General features: G+C 28.3%; 1 protein-coding gene across 2 annotated transcripts; it reads left to right on the top strand.

Moving 5' to 3' along the window:
* The first annotated feature begins 275 nt into the window (after window positions 1–275).
* LOC135927259 (phenylalanine-4-hydroxylase-like) lies at window positions 276–14089 on the top strand. Of its 2 annotated transcripts, none has more exons than XM_065463213.1 (14): window positions 276–435; window positions 4810–4915; window positions 5355–5471; window positions 5613–5895; window positions 8169–8263; window positions 8667–8734; window positions 8957–9007; window positions 9347–9492; window positions 9936–10071; window positions 10558–10684; window positions 11129–11224; window positions 12612–12745; window positions 13505–13620; window positions 13858–14089. In XM_065463213.1, exons 2-14 carry the CDS (start codon window positions 4853–4855, stop codon window positions 13899–13901), a joined length of 1476 nt encoding a protein of 491 aa, XP_065319285.1. In that variant the 5' UTR covers window positions 276–435; window positions 4810–4852; the 3' UTR covers window positions 13902–14089. The 2 variants fall into 2 exon arrangements, with proteins under 2 accessions (XP_065319285.1, XP_065319286.1); XM_065463214.1 differs by lacking the exon at window positions 276–435 and adding an exon at window positions 2178–2307.
* Window positions 14090–20087: the final 5998 nt, after the last annotated feature.

Raw genomic sequence — 20087 nt, 5'->3', positions numbered from 1 at the left:
TCAACTAATACGAAATGTTGGCAAGTAAAAACAAACATAATTGATATATATATAAAAAAATTGATATATTTTTTGTTAATTAATATATTCGGTGGTTACCTTCATTTTACAAAAAACAATTATACTTAAAAAAATATATTTTTTGAAAGATAAAAATCATACCACATCATATACATTTACATTTGGCAATGCAAATTAAATATGATGATGTAATAATAATATAACCATAATAATTCTAAAAAAATATATAAAAGAAAATATCATTAGTTTATCATTTTTTACTAAGAAATTAGCATAATATACCATTAAAAATTTTTTTATAATTTTAAAAATAAAAACAAATACATAAATTAATAAAGAAAGATATATCGAGTTAATACTTGATAAATTTAAAATAAAGATTATATCAATAATCATTCCGTCATCAATTTTCAGGTATTTAAAAAAGAATTTGTATATATAAATTTGTGTTTTATATCATTAAAAGTGAGTAGTTTTGTTAAGCTATCTCAATATTTTAGCCAGAAAAATATTGACTAAATCTAAGATTTCGAACATATATATCTAGACCTTTGTTCCTTCCTATGAGCAAAATCTTCAGGTTTGCTTCTTATATTTCTGGATGAAATACTGAGTTAGCCGTTTTTAAAAATCGGCTCAAAAACGAGCCATTTTACAAACACTAAAAGTGAGATTAGAAAATCTCAATTTTTGTCGTCAATGGAGAAATAACTATTTTATTTCTTAATATACGAAATTGTAATAGGATATTATAATGATTTTTTTTTATAAGCAATGTGTTTATACTATTCATTAAAATAAAATGTGAGGTTAATTTTAATAAATATTTTTTTTTGTAATAATTAAATTTATAATCTGTTAATTTAAGTTGTTTTTTAATTGTTCGTCTTGCGAGATTTTCATTGAATATGCTATAGCGTTCAAAGGGTTTTTTTCGGGTCAATATGTTCTTAAATCGATCGATTTGAGCCGATTTTTAGGCCTAACTCCAAATTTTAGCCAGAAAAAAATATGGTCTGTTCCTTGAGATTTCGCTAAATGTCCAAACCTTTGTGCCATCTGCGAGCAAAATATTCAGGCTTGCGTAATATTTTGCTGAATAATAAGCCGTTTAACAACACTAGTTATTTATAAGATTGATCTACTTTTTTTTAAGCAAGGTATTTTTTTTTTAAAAAAAAAAAATTATAAGTCTGATACCGCAAATTTATTCTAGTTGTTTAGAAATACCACCTACCTCTATGAACTTTCAACCCGTTAATTTTTTGAGAAATTTATAATTTAAAATTATTAAAAAATAAATGATGAAAATTTTATCAGGTTCAAAAGTTCATGGCAAAATTTTCCAAAAGATCAAAGAATAGGTTTCCCTAAACATATGTCGGAATACATTCTTGATAGAATGATATTTTTAAAATTATATATATATATAAAAAACGCACTTAAAAAATAAAATACATTGACCCTTAAATAATATATTGTTTTTTTTATAATTCTTTTTCGATTAAATTTTTTTGATGATATCGTAAACAACTATAAATGATGATATTTTATAAGCTTAAAAAAATTATTGGCCTGATTGGAGTACTCCACTAGATATTTTTCAAAATTTTTGAGTCAGAAGTGGAAACAAAAACTAGATTTTAAAAAAAATATTAATTTTTGCCAATCTGTCAAAATTGATCAAATAAGCTTTTCTTTCCTATATTTGATTTTAAACTTTAATTTTGACTTTCTCATTTTTAAACATTTGCGCAAGTGGAGCACTCCGATTCTGGCCCGACGATATATCTATCCAAGAACTGCAGAGGTACCATTTTCAGGGCCCAGCCTAGATGCTTTTAAAAATATTTAATTTTTATAGCTAATAATAATGACTATTTAAATTAGGTTTTATAATATCCGGCCCGGCCCGTGTATTTAAAAAAAATTTTTTTAGGCCCAGACCGACCCGGGTATATTTAAAAAAATAAAAATACGGACCGGTCCGGGTAAACGAGACGGGCTTAGGGCCTGGTCTGCAGGTCTTTGATATATTTATATATATATACATACATATTATTTCCTATATAACATTATTTAAAAATTTATATTATATACATCATAATTTTTTTTTTAAATTTAAAATCTATTTTTTATTCAAAAAAAAATAATAATATAAACAAAAATTTAATCATCTCCTCAAAATAATATCTTAACAAAAAAATGTTTTATTCCGAAATATAAAAGGAAGAATTAAATATATGAATCGTAAAAATTTCTTTCGATTTACATCCTTAAAAAATAGTAAAAAAAAAATTTTTTTCGATATATATCCTGATTGTAAATTTAAACTTTTTTTTATTCATAGAAATTATTTTTCTTTTATTAACGTTGGCACTAGCAGGACGTTAAACATGAAATTATTTCCCCTTTGTTGTTGCTTTTTTTTTTATTAGCACTCAGATTTTTCTAACATTTTGGTAAGGCTGTGTCCAAAATGCTTTGATAAAAAATTTCTTAAAATTTATAAATTTTTGCAAATTAATTACAAAACATTTTGGACACAACCTGAGAATTAATAAATTTTAGAAAAGAGGGATTGGCCTTCTTTAAAGTTAGGATATCTAAAATTTTTGGAGAACCTCCGAAAGGGTGGTGTTGTTGTTAAACAATTTTTAAAAATAGCTAGACCGACATTTTAGCCAAAAAAATATTACGCAAGCCCGGAGATTTTGCTTCTATCGAGTAATTTTCTTTTGTATTGAATCAGCTGATTTTAAAAAATCGAGCCGGTTTAACAACACTATTCCGAAAAATCTGATTTTATTTTTTAAAAAATAAATTAATTTTTAGATAGAATTTTACATTTATCACGTGTCGCCAAAACATATTTTAATTTTTTAAAATTGTTAAAAAATAAAAATATTGATCGAAAAACATTTGTTTAAAAAACTTTTCGTAACTGTTAAAACATCAGTTTTCGTTTGAGCGATTAAAAAGTTTTGAAACAGTTTGGGCACAACGACCCCCCCTCGCCACCTATAAAGGCTATTAGCCTTACGCCATTGAAGGTTGATTTTCGCTAAATTTTTATAAAACTTTTGACAAATCATTTTTTTATCTCCCCTCCACAAAATCTCGATAATTGATATTAATTTTAAAAATTAAAATATATATTGATTTTATAAAATATTGTTCCCTAATTATTTGATAAATAAATAAAATTATTATTTTTTTGACATATTTTTATATGGATTGACCAATCGTGAAATTTAAGACGAAACAGTTAAAATTAAAAATTAAAAATTTTGTTTCGATAAATATATAACATATGTTTTTAATTATAATTTTAAAAAATGATTTGAAATAATAAATTTTTATATTTAAAAATAAAAATAAAATTTGCAACGTAATTTAAATATTAATAAGTGATAATTTATAAAAGAAAAACTAAAAATAATTTTATCAAAAAGATGAAAAGCCGAAATTTAAAAACCATAAATTATATTAATATAATAAAATTAAAAGAATTAGTGTTAAAAAAAATTATATGGATAAATGGTAAAATAAGTGTAGAAACTTATAGTTGCCCTCGATAGGAACGGAAATATAACGCTTAAGCTTCATCAGTCTTAAGCTTCATCAGTAGGATACTTTTCAAGGTAGAAAAGATCTCCAAATCACTTTATTTTAGGGGACCTTTGTTCCTTCTACAAACAAAATCTTCAGGCTTGAGTAATATTATTCTAGATGAAATTTTGAGTTAGCCGTTTTTTTAAATCGGCTCAAAACGAGCCGTTTAACAACACTAAGTGTATAAAGGTCTCTAAGCTAATTTGTAGTTTATATAATATTATAGGTTAATTATGCTTGGTACCTTAAGGTACCATCTATCAAATTTGAATTTTGTTCATTTTTCATTTGGATAGGCACTACCAAATATATTTATAATATATATTTGAAAAATCGTGATTTTTGGAAAGCCTCTATGGCCTAGTAAGCAAGAGCTTGGCTTACTTATCCTATGCTCCCGGGTTCGAATCCCAGGAATGTTCATGTTTTTTTTCTTATTCTAACTTGGTGGTTCCATCCTTGGGGGGATGATATATAGAAGGCCGGACTCGACCACGTGATTCCGTATTAATATATTAAATAATAAGGGTCTTATTACATTTTAAAAAATTTTGGTCGGTATTTAGCAAATTAGATTGGTATTTAAAATATTTCCATACATTCACTTGGTAGTAAGCATCATTAACCAATATTATATTGTTTTTAAAAAAAGGGAAGAAATGATAATAAAACACTACACTCTACTTTTTATGGAAAGGTATATCAGGAGCGCAATCTATCTTATAAAAAATGAAACAAATATATATTCATAACTATTTTATATATATGATGAATGCTAAAGATACGTAAAAGCTGCCAAAACAAATATCCATAAAGAAAGAATAAATTTTTAACGTTTTTTATTATAATTGACTGTCAACAATGACAATAGTTTTCCCTTACAATTTAAAATATTTCTATCGATGTATTAGTCCAATTTATATAAAATAAAATTGCTTTTATATGTAAAAAAAAAAAAAAAAATTGGCAATGCTAGTGAGTGACACTAGAAAAAATAAAAAATTTTTATATCCTGGAGGAGCAAAATGTTTTGTAAAAAAATACCTGGTTGGAAAATCTATTCTTTAAAATGCAATTATACTTTTAAATTTAACTTTCGCGTTTATAATGTGCAATAAATAAATAAAATATTTATTTTATTTTTTTTAACCGTATCGATTATTTTTTTTTAAGTTAACCACCCCTCTGCTTGATTGAAAAATCCGTGGGAAATATTATGTCAGTGTCAACTCAAAAAAATTCGGTTGTCGAGGAACACGCCACAGAAAATGGGGACCACGTGAGTCAACTTATTGTAATATAATGAATCATATGTAGCCAGGGAGTACGCTATGGAGATGGAGGGGAATCACTCTTAGGCAGTTTACCGAGTTGTATGGTTTTTTAAATTAGTTTGCCTTCTTTCTTCCGAATTTTTTTTTTTACTATTTTTTATAGTGACATTTGAATGAGTGAAGGAGGAGAGGGTATGGGTGTTTTTTTTAGCTTAAAATTATTTTTACACGAAAAACAAGGGGAATTTAGGGAAGAGGGCGTTCTCACGTCCCCCTCCCCTTTTGGCTATGCCCTAAGGAATGAACGTTATATTTGAATCGAATTATTAAATTTTCGTTTAAAAAAAACGAAAGAAGATATCCTGATATCTATTTAATGATGATTCAAGAACAGGATACGATATTTATTTAACTAAAATAAAAATAAATCATTTTGTTTATTAGTGGGACAAAAATATGATACGAGAAGCTTTGGAGGTTAAGAAACTTCCAAGAATGCGGATCACTTTTTCGCTGATTGAATCCATAGGAGCTTTGGCAAAAATTTTGAAAATTTTTGAAGTAATATTTAACAACAATTTTAGTATTTAAGAAAGAAAGAGGAAATAAGGAAGGAAGGAAGGAAGGAAGGAAGGAAGGAAGGAAGGAAGCAAGGAAAGAAGAAAGAAAATTAAAGTAATTCTCTTTATTAAAAATCTATAGAAACACCACGTCAGCTTAAACCATATCGAATCGCGGCCTAGCAAAACGCTAAAAACTTATTACGATTTTTTGGTCGAATTTAACACTGAAAATAAACCAACAAGCAATAAATCTGATCAAGACGAAGAACAAAATAAAAACGTTATAAATTTATTTGAGGATTTGAAGAAAAAAACTGGCTCTATCAAGATCTTAGCCTCGGATGGTATTCACCTATCAGAAGAAAGTATTTTAAATGGTCACGTGAATGGAAGCGATAGCGAAGGGATCCCTCATTATAAAGGTTTGACGGTTTTCAAGATGTGTTTATATAAAATAAATTTAAAAAATTGGATTAGAGGTAAGTCATATCGTTTAGTTTTATTATCAAAATTTGAGCTGACAATTATAAAACCTATTTCAAAAAGAAAGGGATACTTGGTAGGATAAGTCGTATCCTCACATCCTTAAAACTATGTGGGCAAAGCAATCCCGACATAAAATACGATCTCGCAAAAAAAATAATATAATTTCTAATGTTTGATAGTTGAGAGTTACATAACCACAACCTATAGCACAAATATTCAGAGGGGATGGTAGGCACTGGGCAGATTAGTTATAAACTTTGATATATAAAAATATATTTAACAAAAATATATACAGTTGCCCGAGAGTATAGTTACTCAATCACTCCTTAAACTGAGATGGGTTGAGGAGTTTAAAGCTTTTACGCCTAATATAAGAAAAGACTAAATCATTCAGCAAAATTTAATAAAATTTCGTTACAATCCCTCCTATTTTGAAAAATTTAGTCACTTGTGGTTAAATTTTGTCAATAGTTTCTTATCGAATTCTAATGAACGAGAAAGCTCATGTTGTTTAAAAGATCCATTGTGAATTTTTTTTTTCAACGTTTTTTCTAGATATACAGTTTAAATTTATGATATGCAATGCTAGTAGAGGGGAAAAAATATGATACGATCAAAACTGGCCCAAATTTATATTTATTTCCACCCAGTTAATGCCCATTTCGATTACCCTCAAGCTTAATCAAAGCTATTTGAGATCGGGACTTTGATGCTGGTCTACAGGTCTCCGATATAAATATTTTACGCATTAATAAAACCGACTAGAATAATTCTATATTTTTATTAGAAATTTAGGAGATAAATACAAGATTCATGCATAAATTTAACCCCCTTTCGTCGCACAAGTGGGGCTATGAAGACTCCGATCATTAGAAAATACGTTACCTAAAATTGTTTCCGATATTTTTGTCTGGATCATTTTAGTAAATTAATATTTTTAGGTAAAATATATATACGCGCACATCAATTTTTGATTTTGTTGGGTGGTTCATGACATAAGTTATAGCGGTGTTTTGTAGTTTGGGGTCACGTAGACTCCACCTTGTCATACATGTATTTTTTTTCCCCCTTTATTTTTGCATTAATATATTAAACATAAATAAATACTTTTTTTAATACATTATTTTTAGTTAAAAATTATATTATATTATTAAAAAAACCTCCTATGAACATTCTACATCATGTTATGGCAATTTTAAGCTGATTGGCCATTCTTTGACTCTCTTTGCAAAAAGCTGGCATAAAATTTTAAATTAATTATAAAATATTAAAATAACAGTTTAAAGTCACTAAACAAGAATCAATTTAATATATATTTTTATTAATTTGATTCTAAGAAATAGCATTTTTAAAACTAGGTGTTGTAGCTGTTGAAAAAAAGAAGAAATAAATTTAAAATAATACATCAAATATCAGTTATTTTCTGACAGGAGAATGAGGTTTTCCTGGTGGATGGTGGAAAAACGAGATCATCACGTGGGTTGGTGAGGAACAATGGAGCTTTCTTTAGTGGGGGTGAAGAATATATGGAAGCTGGATAGTTTATGATAATCATTATTATATTTGATAACTGTCTTATATTACTTAATAGTTTATAATCTTTAGATATTTTTATGAATAAATATGACGTCTTCTTTACTAGGGGTCCACAAAGCCCGACCTAGTCTTTAGCTCGATTTATATCGGTCTCGATCACAAGGAAAATGCTAGTGACAAGCATATGTCGGATCTTTATTGAATGTCAGATAAGTTCCACCACCCATTAAAGTCAAAAACGAGTCGGGAATCGTGCATTACCCTTTTTTTAAGGAACTTGGCTCTCAGTAAACTTACTCTTGAACTTCGCGAAGGCTTTTTCTTAAGACAAAGATTCGCCATAGGTATTCACAGGGCTAATGGGCAGCCTCGTCAGAAGATGATTAGTTTTAACATCAATATTTTTTGCTTCTTTTATAACGTATATATATATATATTATGTATATTTGAAATTTGCATTATAAATATTAGTTATATATTTTTTTAAAAAAAAAAGAAAAGAACACAAATAATTATTTATAAACAAAATAAGTATGATTTTAAGATTCCCTTTAAAATTCGATCAAAAATTTTGTGGCGGATATCTGATTCGTCAGCTGTGGTATAGTACCAAAAAAAGAGGTTAAGCGTTTTTTACCCCTACATCTAAAAATTTTGTTTGACATCGTTATAGATTCCGTTCCGTGGTTTCCTATAAAAATAAAAGATTTGGACAAAATATCGAATCGAATTCTGTCATATGGTTCAGAATTGGAATCCGATCATCCGGTATATTACGAATATATATCTTTTTTTTTTATATTACCAAATAAAAAAAATTTTGGTACGCAAATTAGTGTTCCACGTCGGACCTAATTTTTCATGCCCTGCCCGAAATTTTTTTTATTTATCCCGAAAAGCCCGACCCGAAAATAAAAATTATTTGTCCGCCCAGCCAGAATTTATTTAAAAATATTGGGCCCGACCCAACCAGCATATTTATTTTAAAAAAATTAAACCCGACTCGGCCCGGTCCAAAAACCGTTCAGGCTGGGCTCAAGCCGGGTACTGCTCGGGCAGTAATTTGCATATCTCTAACGCGAACATATCTTTTAATAATGTTATAAACTATATTCATTTAGAATAAGTCCGCATTTATTATCCATTTATTTAATGAATATAATATCATTAGGGATTCAAAGATCAGATCTACAGGGAACGTAGGAAAGAAATCGCCCAAATTGCCATGGATTATAAACAGTAATAAATCATATAAAATAATAGAGTAATGTGATGAATATTTCATAATTTTACTAAATAATCTTGTTAAATAAATCTTTTTAGTTATAACTCTTTATCTCTTTAAATTCGCCTAGCGTGCTGGACATTGGAACTTTTAAAAAAAAAATTTCCATGTTACATGTTTAATTGATTTATAAATTATATGTTAATAAATAAATTGTAATATGATTTTTATTATAGTGGTCAACCGATTCCTAAAGTCGAGTACACTCCACAGGAAATAAAAACTTGGTAATTTTCATTTGATTTTAAATTTAACAATAAATCCGAGTATGAATATAAGATTCCTATATTAGATAGATAGAAAAAGAAATTATAATATATACTTTCTCACTAACTTTTATATTACCTCATTTATTATGGTTTAGTGGCTTTTGAGGTTCATATTATAAAACCTCTGTGTCTGGCCTCTCTGTAGTATCGTATGGGCTAACGTTGTAACTGTTTATGTATCTAATTAGGCTTAGGAAACCATTTAGAAAACCGTCTTTTGTTAATTAGTTTTATTTTATTTAAAACAACGCTTTAATAAATATAGATGCGATAACTTAAATTTCTCTTTTACCCCAGGTCTACCATATACAAGGAGCTCACCAAATTGTATCCAACCCACGCATGCAGAGAATTTAATCACGTGTTCCCTCTATTGACCGACAATTGCGGTTACACCGAAAACAATATACCACAATTGGAAGACGTGTCAAATTTTTTGAAAGGTTGGTACAAATTGACGGACATAAACATCATTTTTTTTTTAAATTATCCCTTTTTATTGAAAAGATGCTTTTTTATAATATAATTTGAACAAGTCATAAAAGTAATGAATAATCATTCAATCAATGTTACTACTTATAATATCTTTGACGTATTTGTTATACATGTCATAAGCTCAACCATAATTTTTATAGGTAGGAAAGGGAGAGGTTAATCTTTATTAATTTTTTTTCCTCATAGATTTTATTGAAGAGAGGTTGAGTGTATAGGAAGATGAGATTAAACGATATCTAAGAAAATTTGTCTAGGGAAAAATCCATCTCCCTTCCCACCTCTGTCTAAGGCCTATGGTACATGTTAAAATATTATAGAGTTAGTTAGATAAACATATATAAACTAGTTTGTGGTATAATATTTATTTTTTAAAAATCTTTATACTATATAGATTGTACAGGTTTTACATTGAGACCAGTAGCGGGTTTGCTATCAAGTAGAGACTTTTTAGCTGGATTAGCCTTCAGAGTCTTTAATTGCACGCAATACATACGTCACCATTCTGTTCCCATGTACACACCCGAACCGTAAGCTTTGTAGTCTCATATTTTGAAAAACTATAACTCATTTTTGCCCAAGTTCGTAAAAATAAGGAAAGAAAATGATTGTTATTTTATCGGAATGGGCAAAAATGGGCTAAAGTTTGTTTACATATTTTATTGAGTGGTCGGATTTTGTATTGCAATATTAATGACCATGCCTTTCAAACCTCTAAACAAATTATTGGAATTATTTAGATAGACATCCTCCTCAGTAAATATACATAGTCAGTATCAATTCTATATTTTAGTAAACGGAAGAGGGGGCCCATCTCAATAGCTTTCTAGAGTGGTTTGCGCATGTGCACAACTCTCGCCTAATTAATTTAAAGATATATGTTTTATATTATTTCTGCTATATTTAATGACTTTCATTTATCACTTTTAGTGATTGTATTACAGTAAATTGATATCTAAAAATTGTTATTTAATATGTCGGATCACAAACTGTTTATAATTTATTAAAACTAATAGTGATGTATGCCATGAACTACTTGGCCACGCACCTCTGTTCGCCAATCCCAGCTTCGCGCAGTTCTCTCAAGAAATTGGTCTCGCAAGCCTTGGAATCGCGGATGAATACATAGAAAAATTGTCAACAGTAATATAATCTGCAAATTTTTAGGGAGCTATCATGATTAGTGTTGTTAAACAACTCGTTTTGAGCCTATTTTTAAAAATGGCTAACTCAATATTTCCCAGAAAAATATTTCCTAAGCCATGAGATTTCGCCAATAGATGTCAAAACCTTAGTTCCTTCTACAAGCAAAATCTTCAGTCTTGCGTAATATTATTCTGGATGAAATATTGAGTTAGCCGTTTTTAAAAATAGGCTCAAAACGAGCCGTTTAACAACACTAATCATGATAACGTTATTAGTTTAAAGTTTCCCACCAAGTCTAACAGAATCACAGCATACATATTTAACTCTTTATAACTTGTTTTGAAGCTAAATATGACCAAAAAAAAATGAAATATTATATAGGCAAATTAAACGTTTAATAATATTTTATAATAAAAATTTATCAATTTATTTAATTTTAAGTGTTATTGGTTTACGGTTGAGTTCGGACTCTGTAAGCAAAAAGGCGAAATGAAAGCTTATGGCGCTGGAGTTCTATCTTCCTTTGGAGAGTTGCAAGTATCAATTTATTTTTAATACATATATAAATTATATATTTATTTAATATATAAAATGAGAAGTCCTCCTATGAACTACATAGGAAATAAGGTTGAGAGTTTGGAAGTGATGGGCAAACGTAAAAGAGGAAGGCCAAAGCTTCAAAAGGGCCATAAAGTTAGAGCCAATATAAAGAAGTATAAATTAGATGCAATAGATTGTATGAATAACATAAAGTGGAGAGAGATGTTGAAGGAGCTTACCACCAGAAAAGGTGAAAGCTAAAGAGAAAATAAAAATAGAAAATTTACAATTAGGTGAGACGGGTGAGATTATCAGGAATTTAAATAATATAAAATGGTAGCGTATGACTCCCTATTTTATTTTTGCGTGACCAAGAGTTGTTTTAGAAGTCTTTCGAGACTGGTGAGCTTAATTAGGGAGTTACGCCTTTTTTTCGAATTAAGAAGGTTGTTGAAAAGAAAGAAAAAAAGTACAATGCATATGAAAAAGAATTAGTACTTGTTTTAGAAGCACGAGCTCTCCAAAAGTCTCCTATCGTACAGCTGATTCATGCAAACTAGTTGTAGTTTTTTCCACCACTTTTGTTAAACTTAATTTAGGTCCTTGTAAAGCTTCTTGGAAGCTTTGGATAAGTTATATTTTGACTTATTTAAACGCAAAAATATTTGCAAAAAAATATTATATTTTAATTGACTTTTCACGAAATAACTTCTATATATATAATATAATTTGAATATTAAAAAAACAAGAAAAGTTATATCGAAATAAAAATAATAAGTAAGAAATGTTATAAGTTAAATCAGAAAGGTTATAACAAGAATAAAACGTATATTATTATGAATAATAATCTGTTAATTGTCCTTTCGATCTGCATCTGTCTACACATTGCTTATGGCCTCCCAATTCAGTCGATGCTAGAGTATAAGGTCAAAATATGTATATCCATATTCTTCTGCAAAGTAATCAGCCCTAGTTTTTGGTCTTTCAGGCCATTTATCATCCACCTAATTTTTTTTCAGTTTGATATATTTTAGTTATGATAGCTACTTTTGTGGGACACTCAGCACCATATTATAATGGTGCCGCAGCAACAAATATTGTTTATAGAAAGCGGGTTATCATTATTGTTCATACATCTCTGGAGTAAAATTAATACCTGCCAACAACTTTGCTTATCTCTGACTATTGATTATATTATAGAGGGTGAACGGTTTGGCTTAGCCCATAGTCTAGCGCGGTACTAGGGTGTGGTGTTTGAATCCAGGTCGCAAAGATCTCTATACGTTAATAATATTTTTTTAAATGATCCTAAAGTCTTTTCTCTTTTGGGCATGAAAAAATTTTGCATTATTTAATGTTGTAATTTTATCCTTTTTTACAAAAGTATGCCTTATCCGAAAAGCCAGAGATCAGGCCATTTGATCCGTTCAAAACCGCGATTCAACCCTATCCGATAACTAAATATCAACCATTATACTTCTACACCGATAGTTTTACCGATGCGAAGGATAAATTGATGTACAATTTTTTTTAAAATATATATTCATCCATACAGGGGATGGGGAAACCATTAAACAGCTGAATTATTAGCCTAAAGATTTAAAATGTATCTTATTTGAAGTTAGATTTTATCTCTGATTACCTTATTATTTGAAATGAATTAAACAATTATTAAAAATCCTTGGTAAAATTTTGGCTAAAATAAATGAATAATCAAAGATCATCTTTTTTATTTATTATTATTGTAATTGTATTGTAATGTTCAAAAATTCACAGGAATTTTTTTAGCGCATAATCCACCAAAAGATCACTAGCCCATACCGGGCCAGGATTTATTTTACTTAAATTTGATTATTTTAGAGTGTCATCTATACCTTTCCTTTTTCATAATACATTATATCAGTTATAATTACAAAAATTTATTATTTAAAAAAATAATAATAAGAAATTAATAAATTTTAAATAAAAATTTATTCAAAATTTATTTATTTGGGTAATTTTTATGAAAAAAACTAGTAGGTAATATAAAGTATGTCATTTTTCGTATTTTATTTTGGTGTTTTTGTTTTTTTCGTATTTTTTGTTTATTTGTTTTTTTAAAGCTGTGTTTTAAATGTTTTTTTTATTAATTTGCAAAAATTTATAAATTTTGACACAACCTAAATAAAAGAAACAAAAAAAAAATGTGGAAAAATAAATTCTCAAAAATAAATTAAATAATTATCTTTTAAAAGGAAATAAAATATTTATTTTTTTATTATTTTATGTTTACCTTAGGGCATACGCAGCTACAATACCACGTGACTTTTCGGTTCGTTATAACCCTTACACCCAAAATATCGAAATATTGGATAACAAGGAAAATATTAATTCGTTTTTCAACGATATCAAATGTAAAAGATAATCCTAATATGCTATTATACATAATTTTGAATAAGCTGCATTCTATACAAAACCACTGTTGCAAATTAGTAAAACAATCAAAAAAAATTTATTATTGATACCACTAGAAATGATAACTTGGATGGAGCCAATCCTTTTATTTAATTTAATCGAATCATCATTTTGATTATATTTTAATTTAAGTGTCGTGAATTAATTATACATAAAATATTTAATATATTTCAAAGGGGAACTGCAAACTCTTCAAAATGCTTTACCGAAAGTAATATGAGCCTCAAAGACGTCAATTCTAAATTGGATTAATAGGCCATGCCGCAAATACAATAACACTTATATACTTACACTTTAAATTATTTTATATAAATATATAATTTTTGTCTAATATATATCACAAATATGGTAATTTTATTTCCCAGTAATTTGATTTAATTAATTAATGGAAAAAAATTGATAATATTATTCGTACTCCGCAAAAAGATAGTTTTTTTTTCTATAATATCCATTAAAACTAATTGACCCCTACAAGAGCTCAGGGTCCATATAGGCCCCAAACATACGTTTTGTCTGTAGGTTATAATCTGCATTGGAGATTCTAAATTGTTATTACACAGTAAGTGTAGATACGGGGAGGGGAGTGAAACTCACTATGGAAAATATGATTAGGTATAAAAATAAATGTGTTTTCATAATACTTTTATATTTATATCTAGACGAAAATTTGCTTACCATTCTTTTAAATTGATAAATCAATCCCACTCCTTAATGTTTTATTTCTATACAATCATCCTAGAATTTTTGTTTGAAATAATATTATTAGGTTTACGGTTAATTTTTATCAAACCTTCATATAAAAAAAATTTGTTATAAATTCTTATATAATTTTTTTTTAAACGGAATGCTTCCTAAAGATGCTATTATTCACATGGGATTGACGTTTAAACCTTTTCTTTTTCTAAGTGTAAAGCGCATACTTATCATCTTACCAAATAACCAGTTTAACTTAGGGGATTGAGGGTAAAAAAATTATATGTTACAGTGTATTTCAATTTCTCCACCAATCCCTTTTATTCGAGTATGACATGCTCCGAAGATGTCATAAGTATTTTTTGATTTCTTTATTCGCTACCGCGGCTAAATTCGAAAATTGATCAAAGATACAATTAGAGACATCGAGTTTTGTATTTCAAAATAGTATAATAAGTTAATTTTTTATAATAATAATAATAATGGTAAAAAAAAATTTATACAATGCTTTTATCTTCTATAGTTTGCTATCTTTTCCGAAATCTTGATTCCAATCTTAGAAAATTTTTCTTATTTCGCCAGTATAACTATAGTAACTATTTTTACTTTTTTTTGCTGTTTCCCAATAGGATTGATTGAATCGTTTAAACAAAAATGTACTGGTTTACGCATTACATATTTGCCTAAGCTTTAGGATTAGTGACTTTCAAAAATACGGCAAACATCGATTGTGTCTTGATATGACATTCAGATTTTTTATATACAATTTTAACAAATTTAACTTGTTTCAAAATATGAGATTCAGGTTCGAGCAAACGGGAAAGGAGAGGAAGCAGAGACCTTGGAACCGCCAAAAATTGGTTAATTGTAGGTGTGCACAAATTGTTTCTCAATCATTTATAATAAGAAATTATTCATATTTGATTATAATATATTGTATAAATAATACTCATTTTATATTCTAAGTTGTGCATATTTCACGAATCTTATTTTAAAAATGGTAATTACTATATGATTTTTTTGATGGTTTTAAAGGGCAGCCAAATTTATCTTAGATCCGAGTCTCCAAAAATCTCAGCTAGGCTTTGATGAGATTTTAACTATTTTATTTCTATATCTATTGCGCTAACCTAAAAGAAGACAAACAATATCTTATAAAGATTGTGGATATATTGAAAAGAAGACCCTTAATGTATTTGAAATGTATTGATTTTCGATTGCTTTCCTAATTAATTCTTAAATTTTAAATTGATAAATCTCACTTCTTAGGAACTTCAAATTTTCTTCATTTACCCCCCTATAGGAAAGCGCAAAATAGATTCATATCGTCCTGACAATCGTCACCCATCAAACTAACAACCAATTTGATCTTTATCTAGATAAAACGAGGAGCAGCTATGGGACCAGTCAACTCTGTCTATCATGCATAATCTTTTCTTTACACCTCACCTCCCGTCAGGAGTTTATTCTATGCCATTAAATCTCGCCCTAAAGGTCTATAGATAGAGAATAGCTAAGTTATAGCCGCTTATCTAGAGTTTTAACGAAGTGTCTTTAATATAGGAATTATTACTCCCAAATTCTTAAAGTTGTCCAGAAGAGAGTTAATTGAGTCGTTTCTTTATGGTGTAGACTGCGGAAAAGATCAAAGGCATAAAATCTTTCCTCCAAATGTCACAGGAAGTTTCATATAGATTCCTTTAATGATCTCTTTTAAAATGAATACGGATAAGAAAGGCGGGTAATGGTATAGAAAGGGAGAAATTCTAAGCGACCTTGTTTGATCGAAAGCTGGGCTAACACCTAATTAGATTCGCAGAAATAAATTTTAAGAATAACTTCTATGAATATCAAGATGCAGAGGTGATAATTAATATCCTAATATCCATTATAAAAATATCGGAAAAAAAAAATAGTTATGGTAAATATCAGGCTCATTTAATCATTATTTATTTGCCTCAAGTTAATACAGAAAAAAACCTCATATTCATTTTGCGCTCAGTTAAGGACCTTATCAATTTTTTTTAAAGAAATACTAGGTATCCTCGCCTCTAATTTTAGGACTAGATCATTTAATAATGACATAATCTATAATCTAATATTAATTTTGCTTAGGTAATTTATAGATGAAATCGTATTAAATTTGAAGAAGAATACGAATGAATTTAACAATTGATTAAATCATTTTAAGATACGTTTCTAACAATTCTTAAATAATTTTTTTGGTATACGTAATTTAATTTACAAAACAGCTATTTAAAAATAAAAAAAATTTGCTATCGTCAAAAATTGATTTGATATTTGTGTTTTTATAAAACCATCAACGTTAACTTATATAAATCGCGTTCAATATTTTTCTAAATGGGTGGTCGTTACGTGAAATTTGTGTTTATTTTGATATGTATCAATATTTTGGGGCGAATGTGTGAGGAGTACGACTATACCCCGCCGAAAAATATGAGAACTCGTAAAGTATGGGTAGTGCCTGAACTTATTAGCCATTCTCATACGTATAATAAAGATGAAGTAATTTTATATAAAATCTTACCCTAAACACTTTAATATCATTAATGAATATTTGGACTTTTGGTTATGTTACTTACCTTTATTTACACTATTATTACAAATATACCAATTGGAGAGAGGGAGGCGGAGAAATTGTCCTGGAAAATTAGATAATGAAGAGAAATTCCCGAATCGAACCCACTGTTGTAATGCCAAAAGCCTCGAGCGATATAAAGGGGCATATTGGTTGATTCGAGAATCTGTTTTCAAAGCACAAAAGAATTAATTTTTTTTTCATCTCGTTTGTTTGGCGTTATTATAAAACCAATGATGGAAGTCAGAAGCATGCATTCAAGATGCCAATAATAAATTTTTATGCTAATTTCTCATTTTTAATGGCTTCTATGCTTTTAAAAATGGAGTAAAATTTTTAGTAAAATTTTTTTAAGTAATATAGAAATTAAAAATCATTTCAAAAATTATATTTTAGTTTAAAAATTTATAGGATAAAGAATTTTAAAATTAGATTCGCAATTAAAAACATATTGAGGGAAAAGAGGGCTAGATAAGTATTTTAAGAAAAATTTTGTTCATTTCAGTGGCAATCCATATTTTTAATTTTTTATGGGGGGTTTATGATATGCTGGGGAAGAACGTTTCCCCGAAATCTCACTCCTTTTGTTCGGACTTTAGAATGGTACCACTGTAAATCGTAATTTTATGGAATTTTTTGTATATAATATTTTGTGTTTTCTTCTTTGTAAATTTTATTTTGCCCAAGTTTTATAATATGTTAGGATGTGTTTCCCTAAAGTTAGACGAAACGTAGAGACATTTTCTTATTCTAAGATCTATACTAATATGAATAATTTAGTGCTTTATTAGTGTTTAGGAATGTTTTAATCAGTTTAGTAGCCTGTATTTAAAATGATAGAGGAAGAAAAAAAATTTTGGTCATACTAAATCTAACCTTGGGTTTTTAATTTTAAGTAGTTTCATTAACAATTTGCAAATCAAAAGTGTCAGGATCAAAGGCGAACTGGCTAGCAAAGAAATGTCCAAGGCCGATCAAAGAAATATATAAAATATATATATATTTTTTTTTAATCACAATTTATGGCTTTTCTTTTATCGCATTCACATATTTTATATATTTAAAAGTTATTTTTTTAATATATTTTCATTTTTTTAGCAATTATATAATCAACTCAAAGTTGAATTAATTTACATTTTTATACATTAATTTTATAGTTAAAAAAAAAGATAGAATTCAAGTTAGCTTTAAAATAATAGATGAAATAGAATCGACAGATACTCAATAATATTCATATAATAAAAGAAAAAATTTGAGATAATATAGTTATTAGTTGAACTAGAAAAGAATGGAGCTCTATCTTTTTAAAAAAATTATTTGGCCAAAAGTAACCAGCGAAGGCTCAAAAAAATAGGTGAAACTAAGTAGCGGGCACCTTAAAAATGCCCTTAGATATATGTGGATCGCTTGAGGAGGAAACTTTATCATCAGTAGATATTGATTGATTTAGAATCTGTTCAAGTTTAAAAAGTTAAAACTATAAAAAAATTTTTGGAAATTTTAAGCAGCTCTCATTATATCTTCAAACCAAACGTTTATATATTTTATCGGCTAGGAAAATGTTCTAAGCTGTTCTTCTGTACCTTTTATAACCTTCACATATTCAAAAGATATAAAAATGGCTTCAAATTTAAATTAGGGTAGATTCTTGATCTAAAGATGTTCTATAAAAATTGAATAAGTCTAACAAGGATCATATACAGTGATGAATGCAAAAATACGTGTAAGCAGATCCTATTGACCTCAATACTGTTTCACACTATGGATCAAATTATAAATAGCTTGACCGAACTTCGGTGAACAAAGAGTTATAATGAATGTGGAAATATTTGTATCTAAAGCATTTTGATAAAAATATTGATACAAATATTTGTATTTAAAGCATTTTGATAAAAATATTGATACTAATATTATCAAATATATTTTTGAAAAGTAACTGGAAAAAGTTTCTCTACTTAAAATATATTCAGGGTTCAGTGACAAATTACGACACGAATTTCCCAATATTTACATATATTTAATAGTCGGGTTAAATGAAAATACTGACAATAATTTGTGATAATGAATGTCCGATCAAATGCAATAACAAATATAATCAATGTTCAATATGTGTCTCTAACAGATAGGCATATCCAGGAGGATGCACGAATTGGCAGGTTGTTTCGCCTTAAATTTTATTGGAGGTCTCTAGGTTCACTAATTGTAGGCTTTTGGTTTTTCTAAAAAATTTTTATAGTCTTTTTTTGAAAGCTATTAATTTTTTTTAATTTTTCTATTCAACTTCTTCTTTATAGTAATATATTCTAGACGTTTTTGGGGGAAAGGTAGATAAGGGCGGGGGGAGTGTAGGGTGAGGGGGGGGTTATTATTCGCTTAAAACAATAATTACGAGAAAAGACAAATTTACTATGGGCGGGGATTGGGATTCCCCCTTTGTTACGCGTCTATTATGAGATTCTTTGACCCTATATCATGAGGTTTGGATACTTTATTTGTAAAACTGTTACTGTTATCAAAAGAAGAAATATAACGGTTGAGGTACGCCATTTACATTTTTAACAAAAACGAATATTTTATATTTTTTATGCGCAATTCTCAATAAAATGTAATAACTGCAATAGTTGACCCATCGTTTTATACATGCTTAACCATATGTAGTAGGAATAAGCCATTAAAGGGGGTCCGGTCGAAGGTCTGGTAAAAGCTCATATCATATATATGGGCGGTATTAGGGAGAGTCCTTCCCCATAAAAATGAGACCGCTAATAAAAAATTGCCCACGCTGCCGCAGCATCGCCAGTCCACCTTTGATCGGGACCTGATGTTCTTACACAGATCTATTTATAACAAAAAATCATTAATAGGGTGTATAATAAGGGCTAGATGTTTATCGCCACGTTACCTTTATTACCCGGATATGCAAGTATACGAGAGCTGCCTTTTATATAAGTAAAATTTGTGTTCCATTGACAATTTAAATGGAAATAGGAAACTATGATATAGAGACCTGAAAGAGACAGAAATAGGTTTTACCCAAACCCCTATTTATATAAAAAAAAATATATAAATATAACGTTGTAATTCGCACAATAAATATAAGGAAAGAATAATAAA

Source organism: Gordionus sp. m RMFG-2023, chromosome 3, assembly GCF_954871325.1.
Source record: "Gordionus sp. m RMFG-2023 chromosome 3, tfGorSpeb1-WG-v2, whole genome shotgun sequence".
In the NCBI taxonomy this organism is placed as follows: Eukaryota; Metazoa; Nematomorpha; class Gordioida; order Chordodea; family Parachordodidae; genus Gordionus; species Gordionus sp. m RMFG-2023.
Note: the sequence above shows the minus strand (reverse complement) of the source record. Positions and strands in the feature narration are given on the sequence as shown.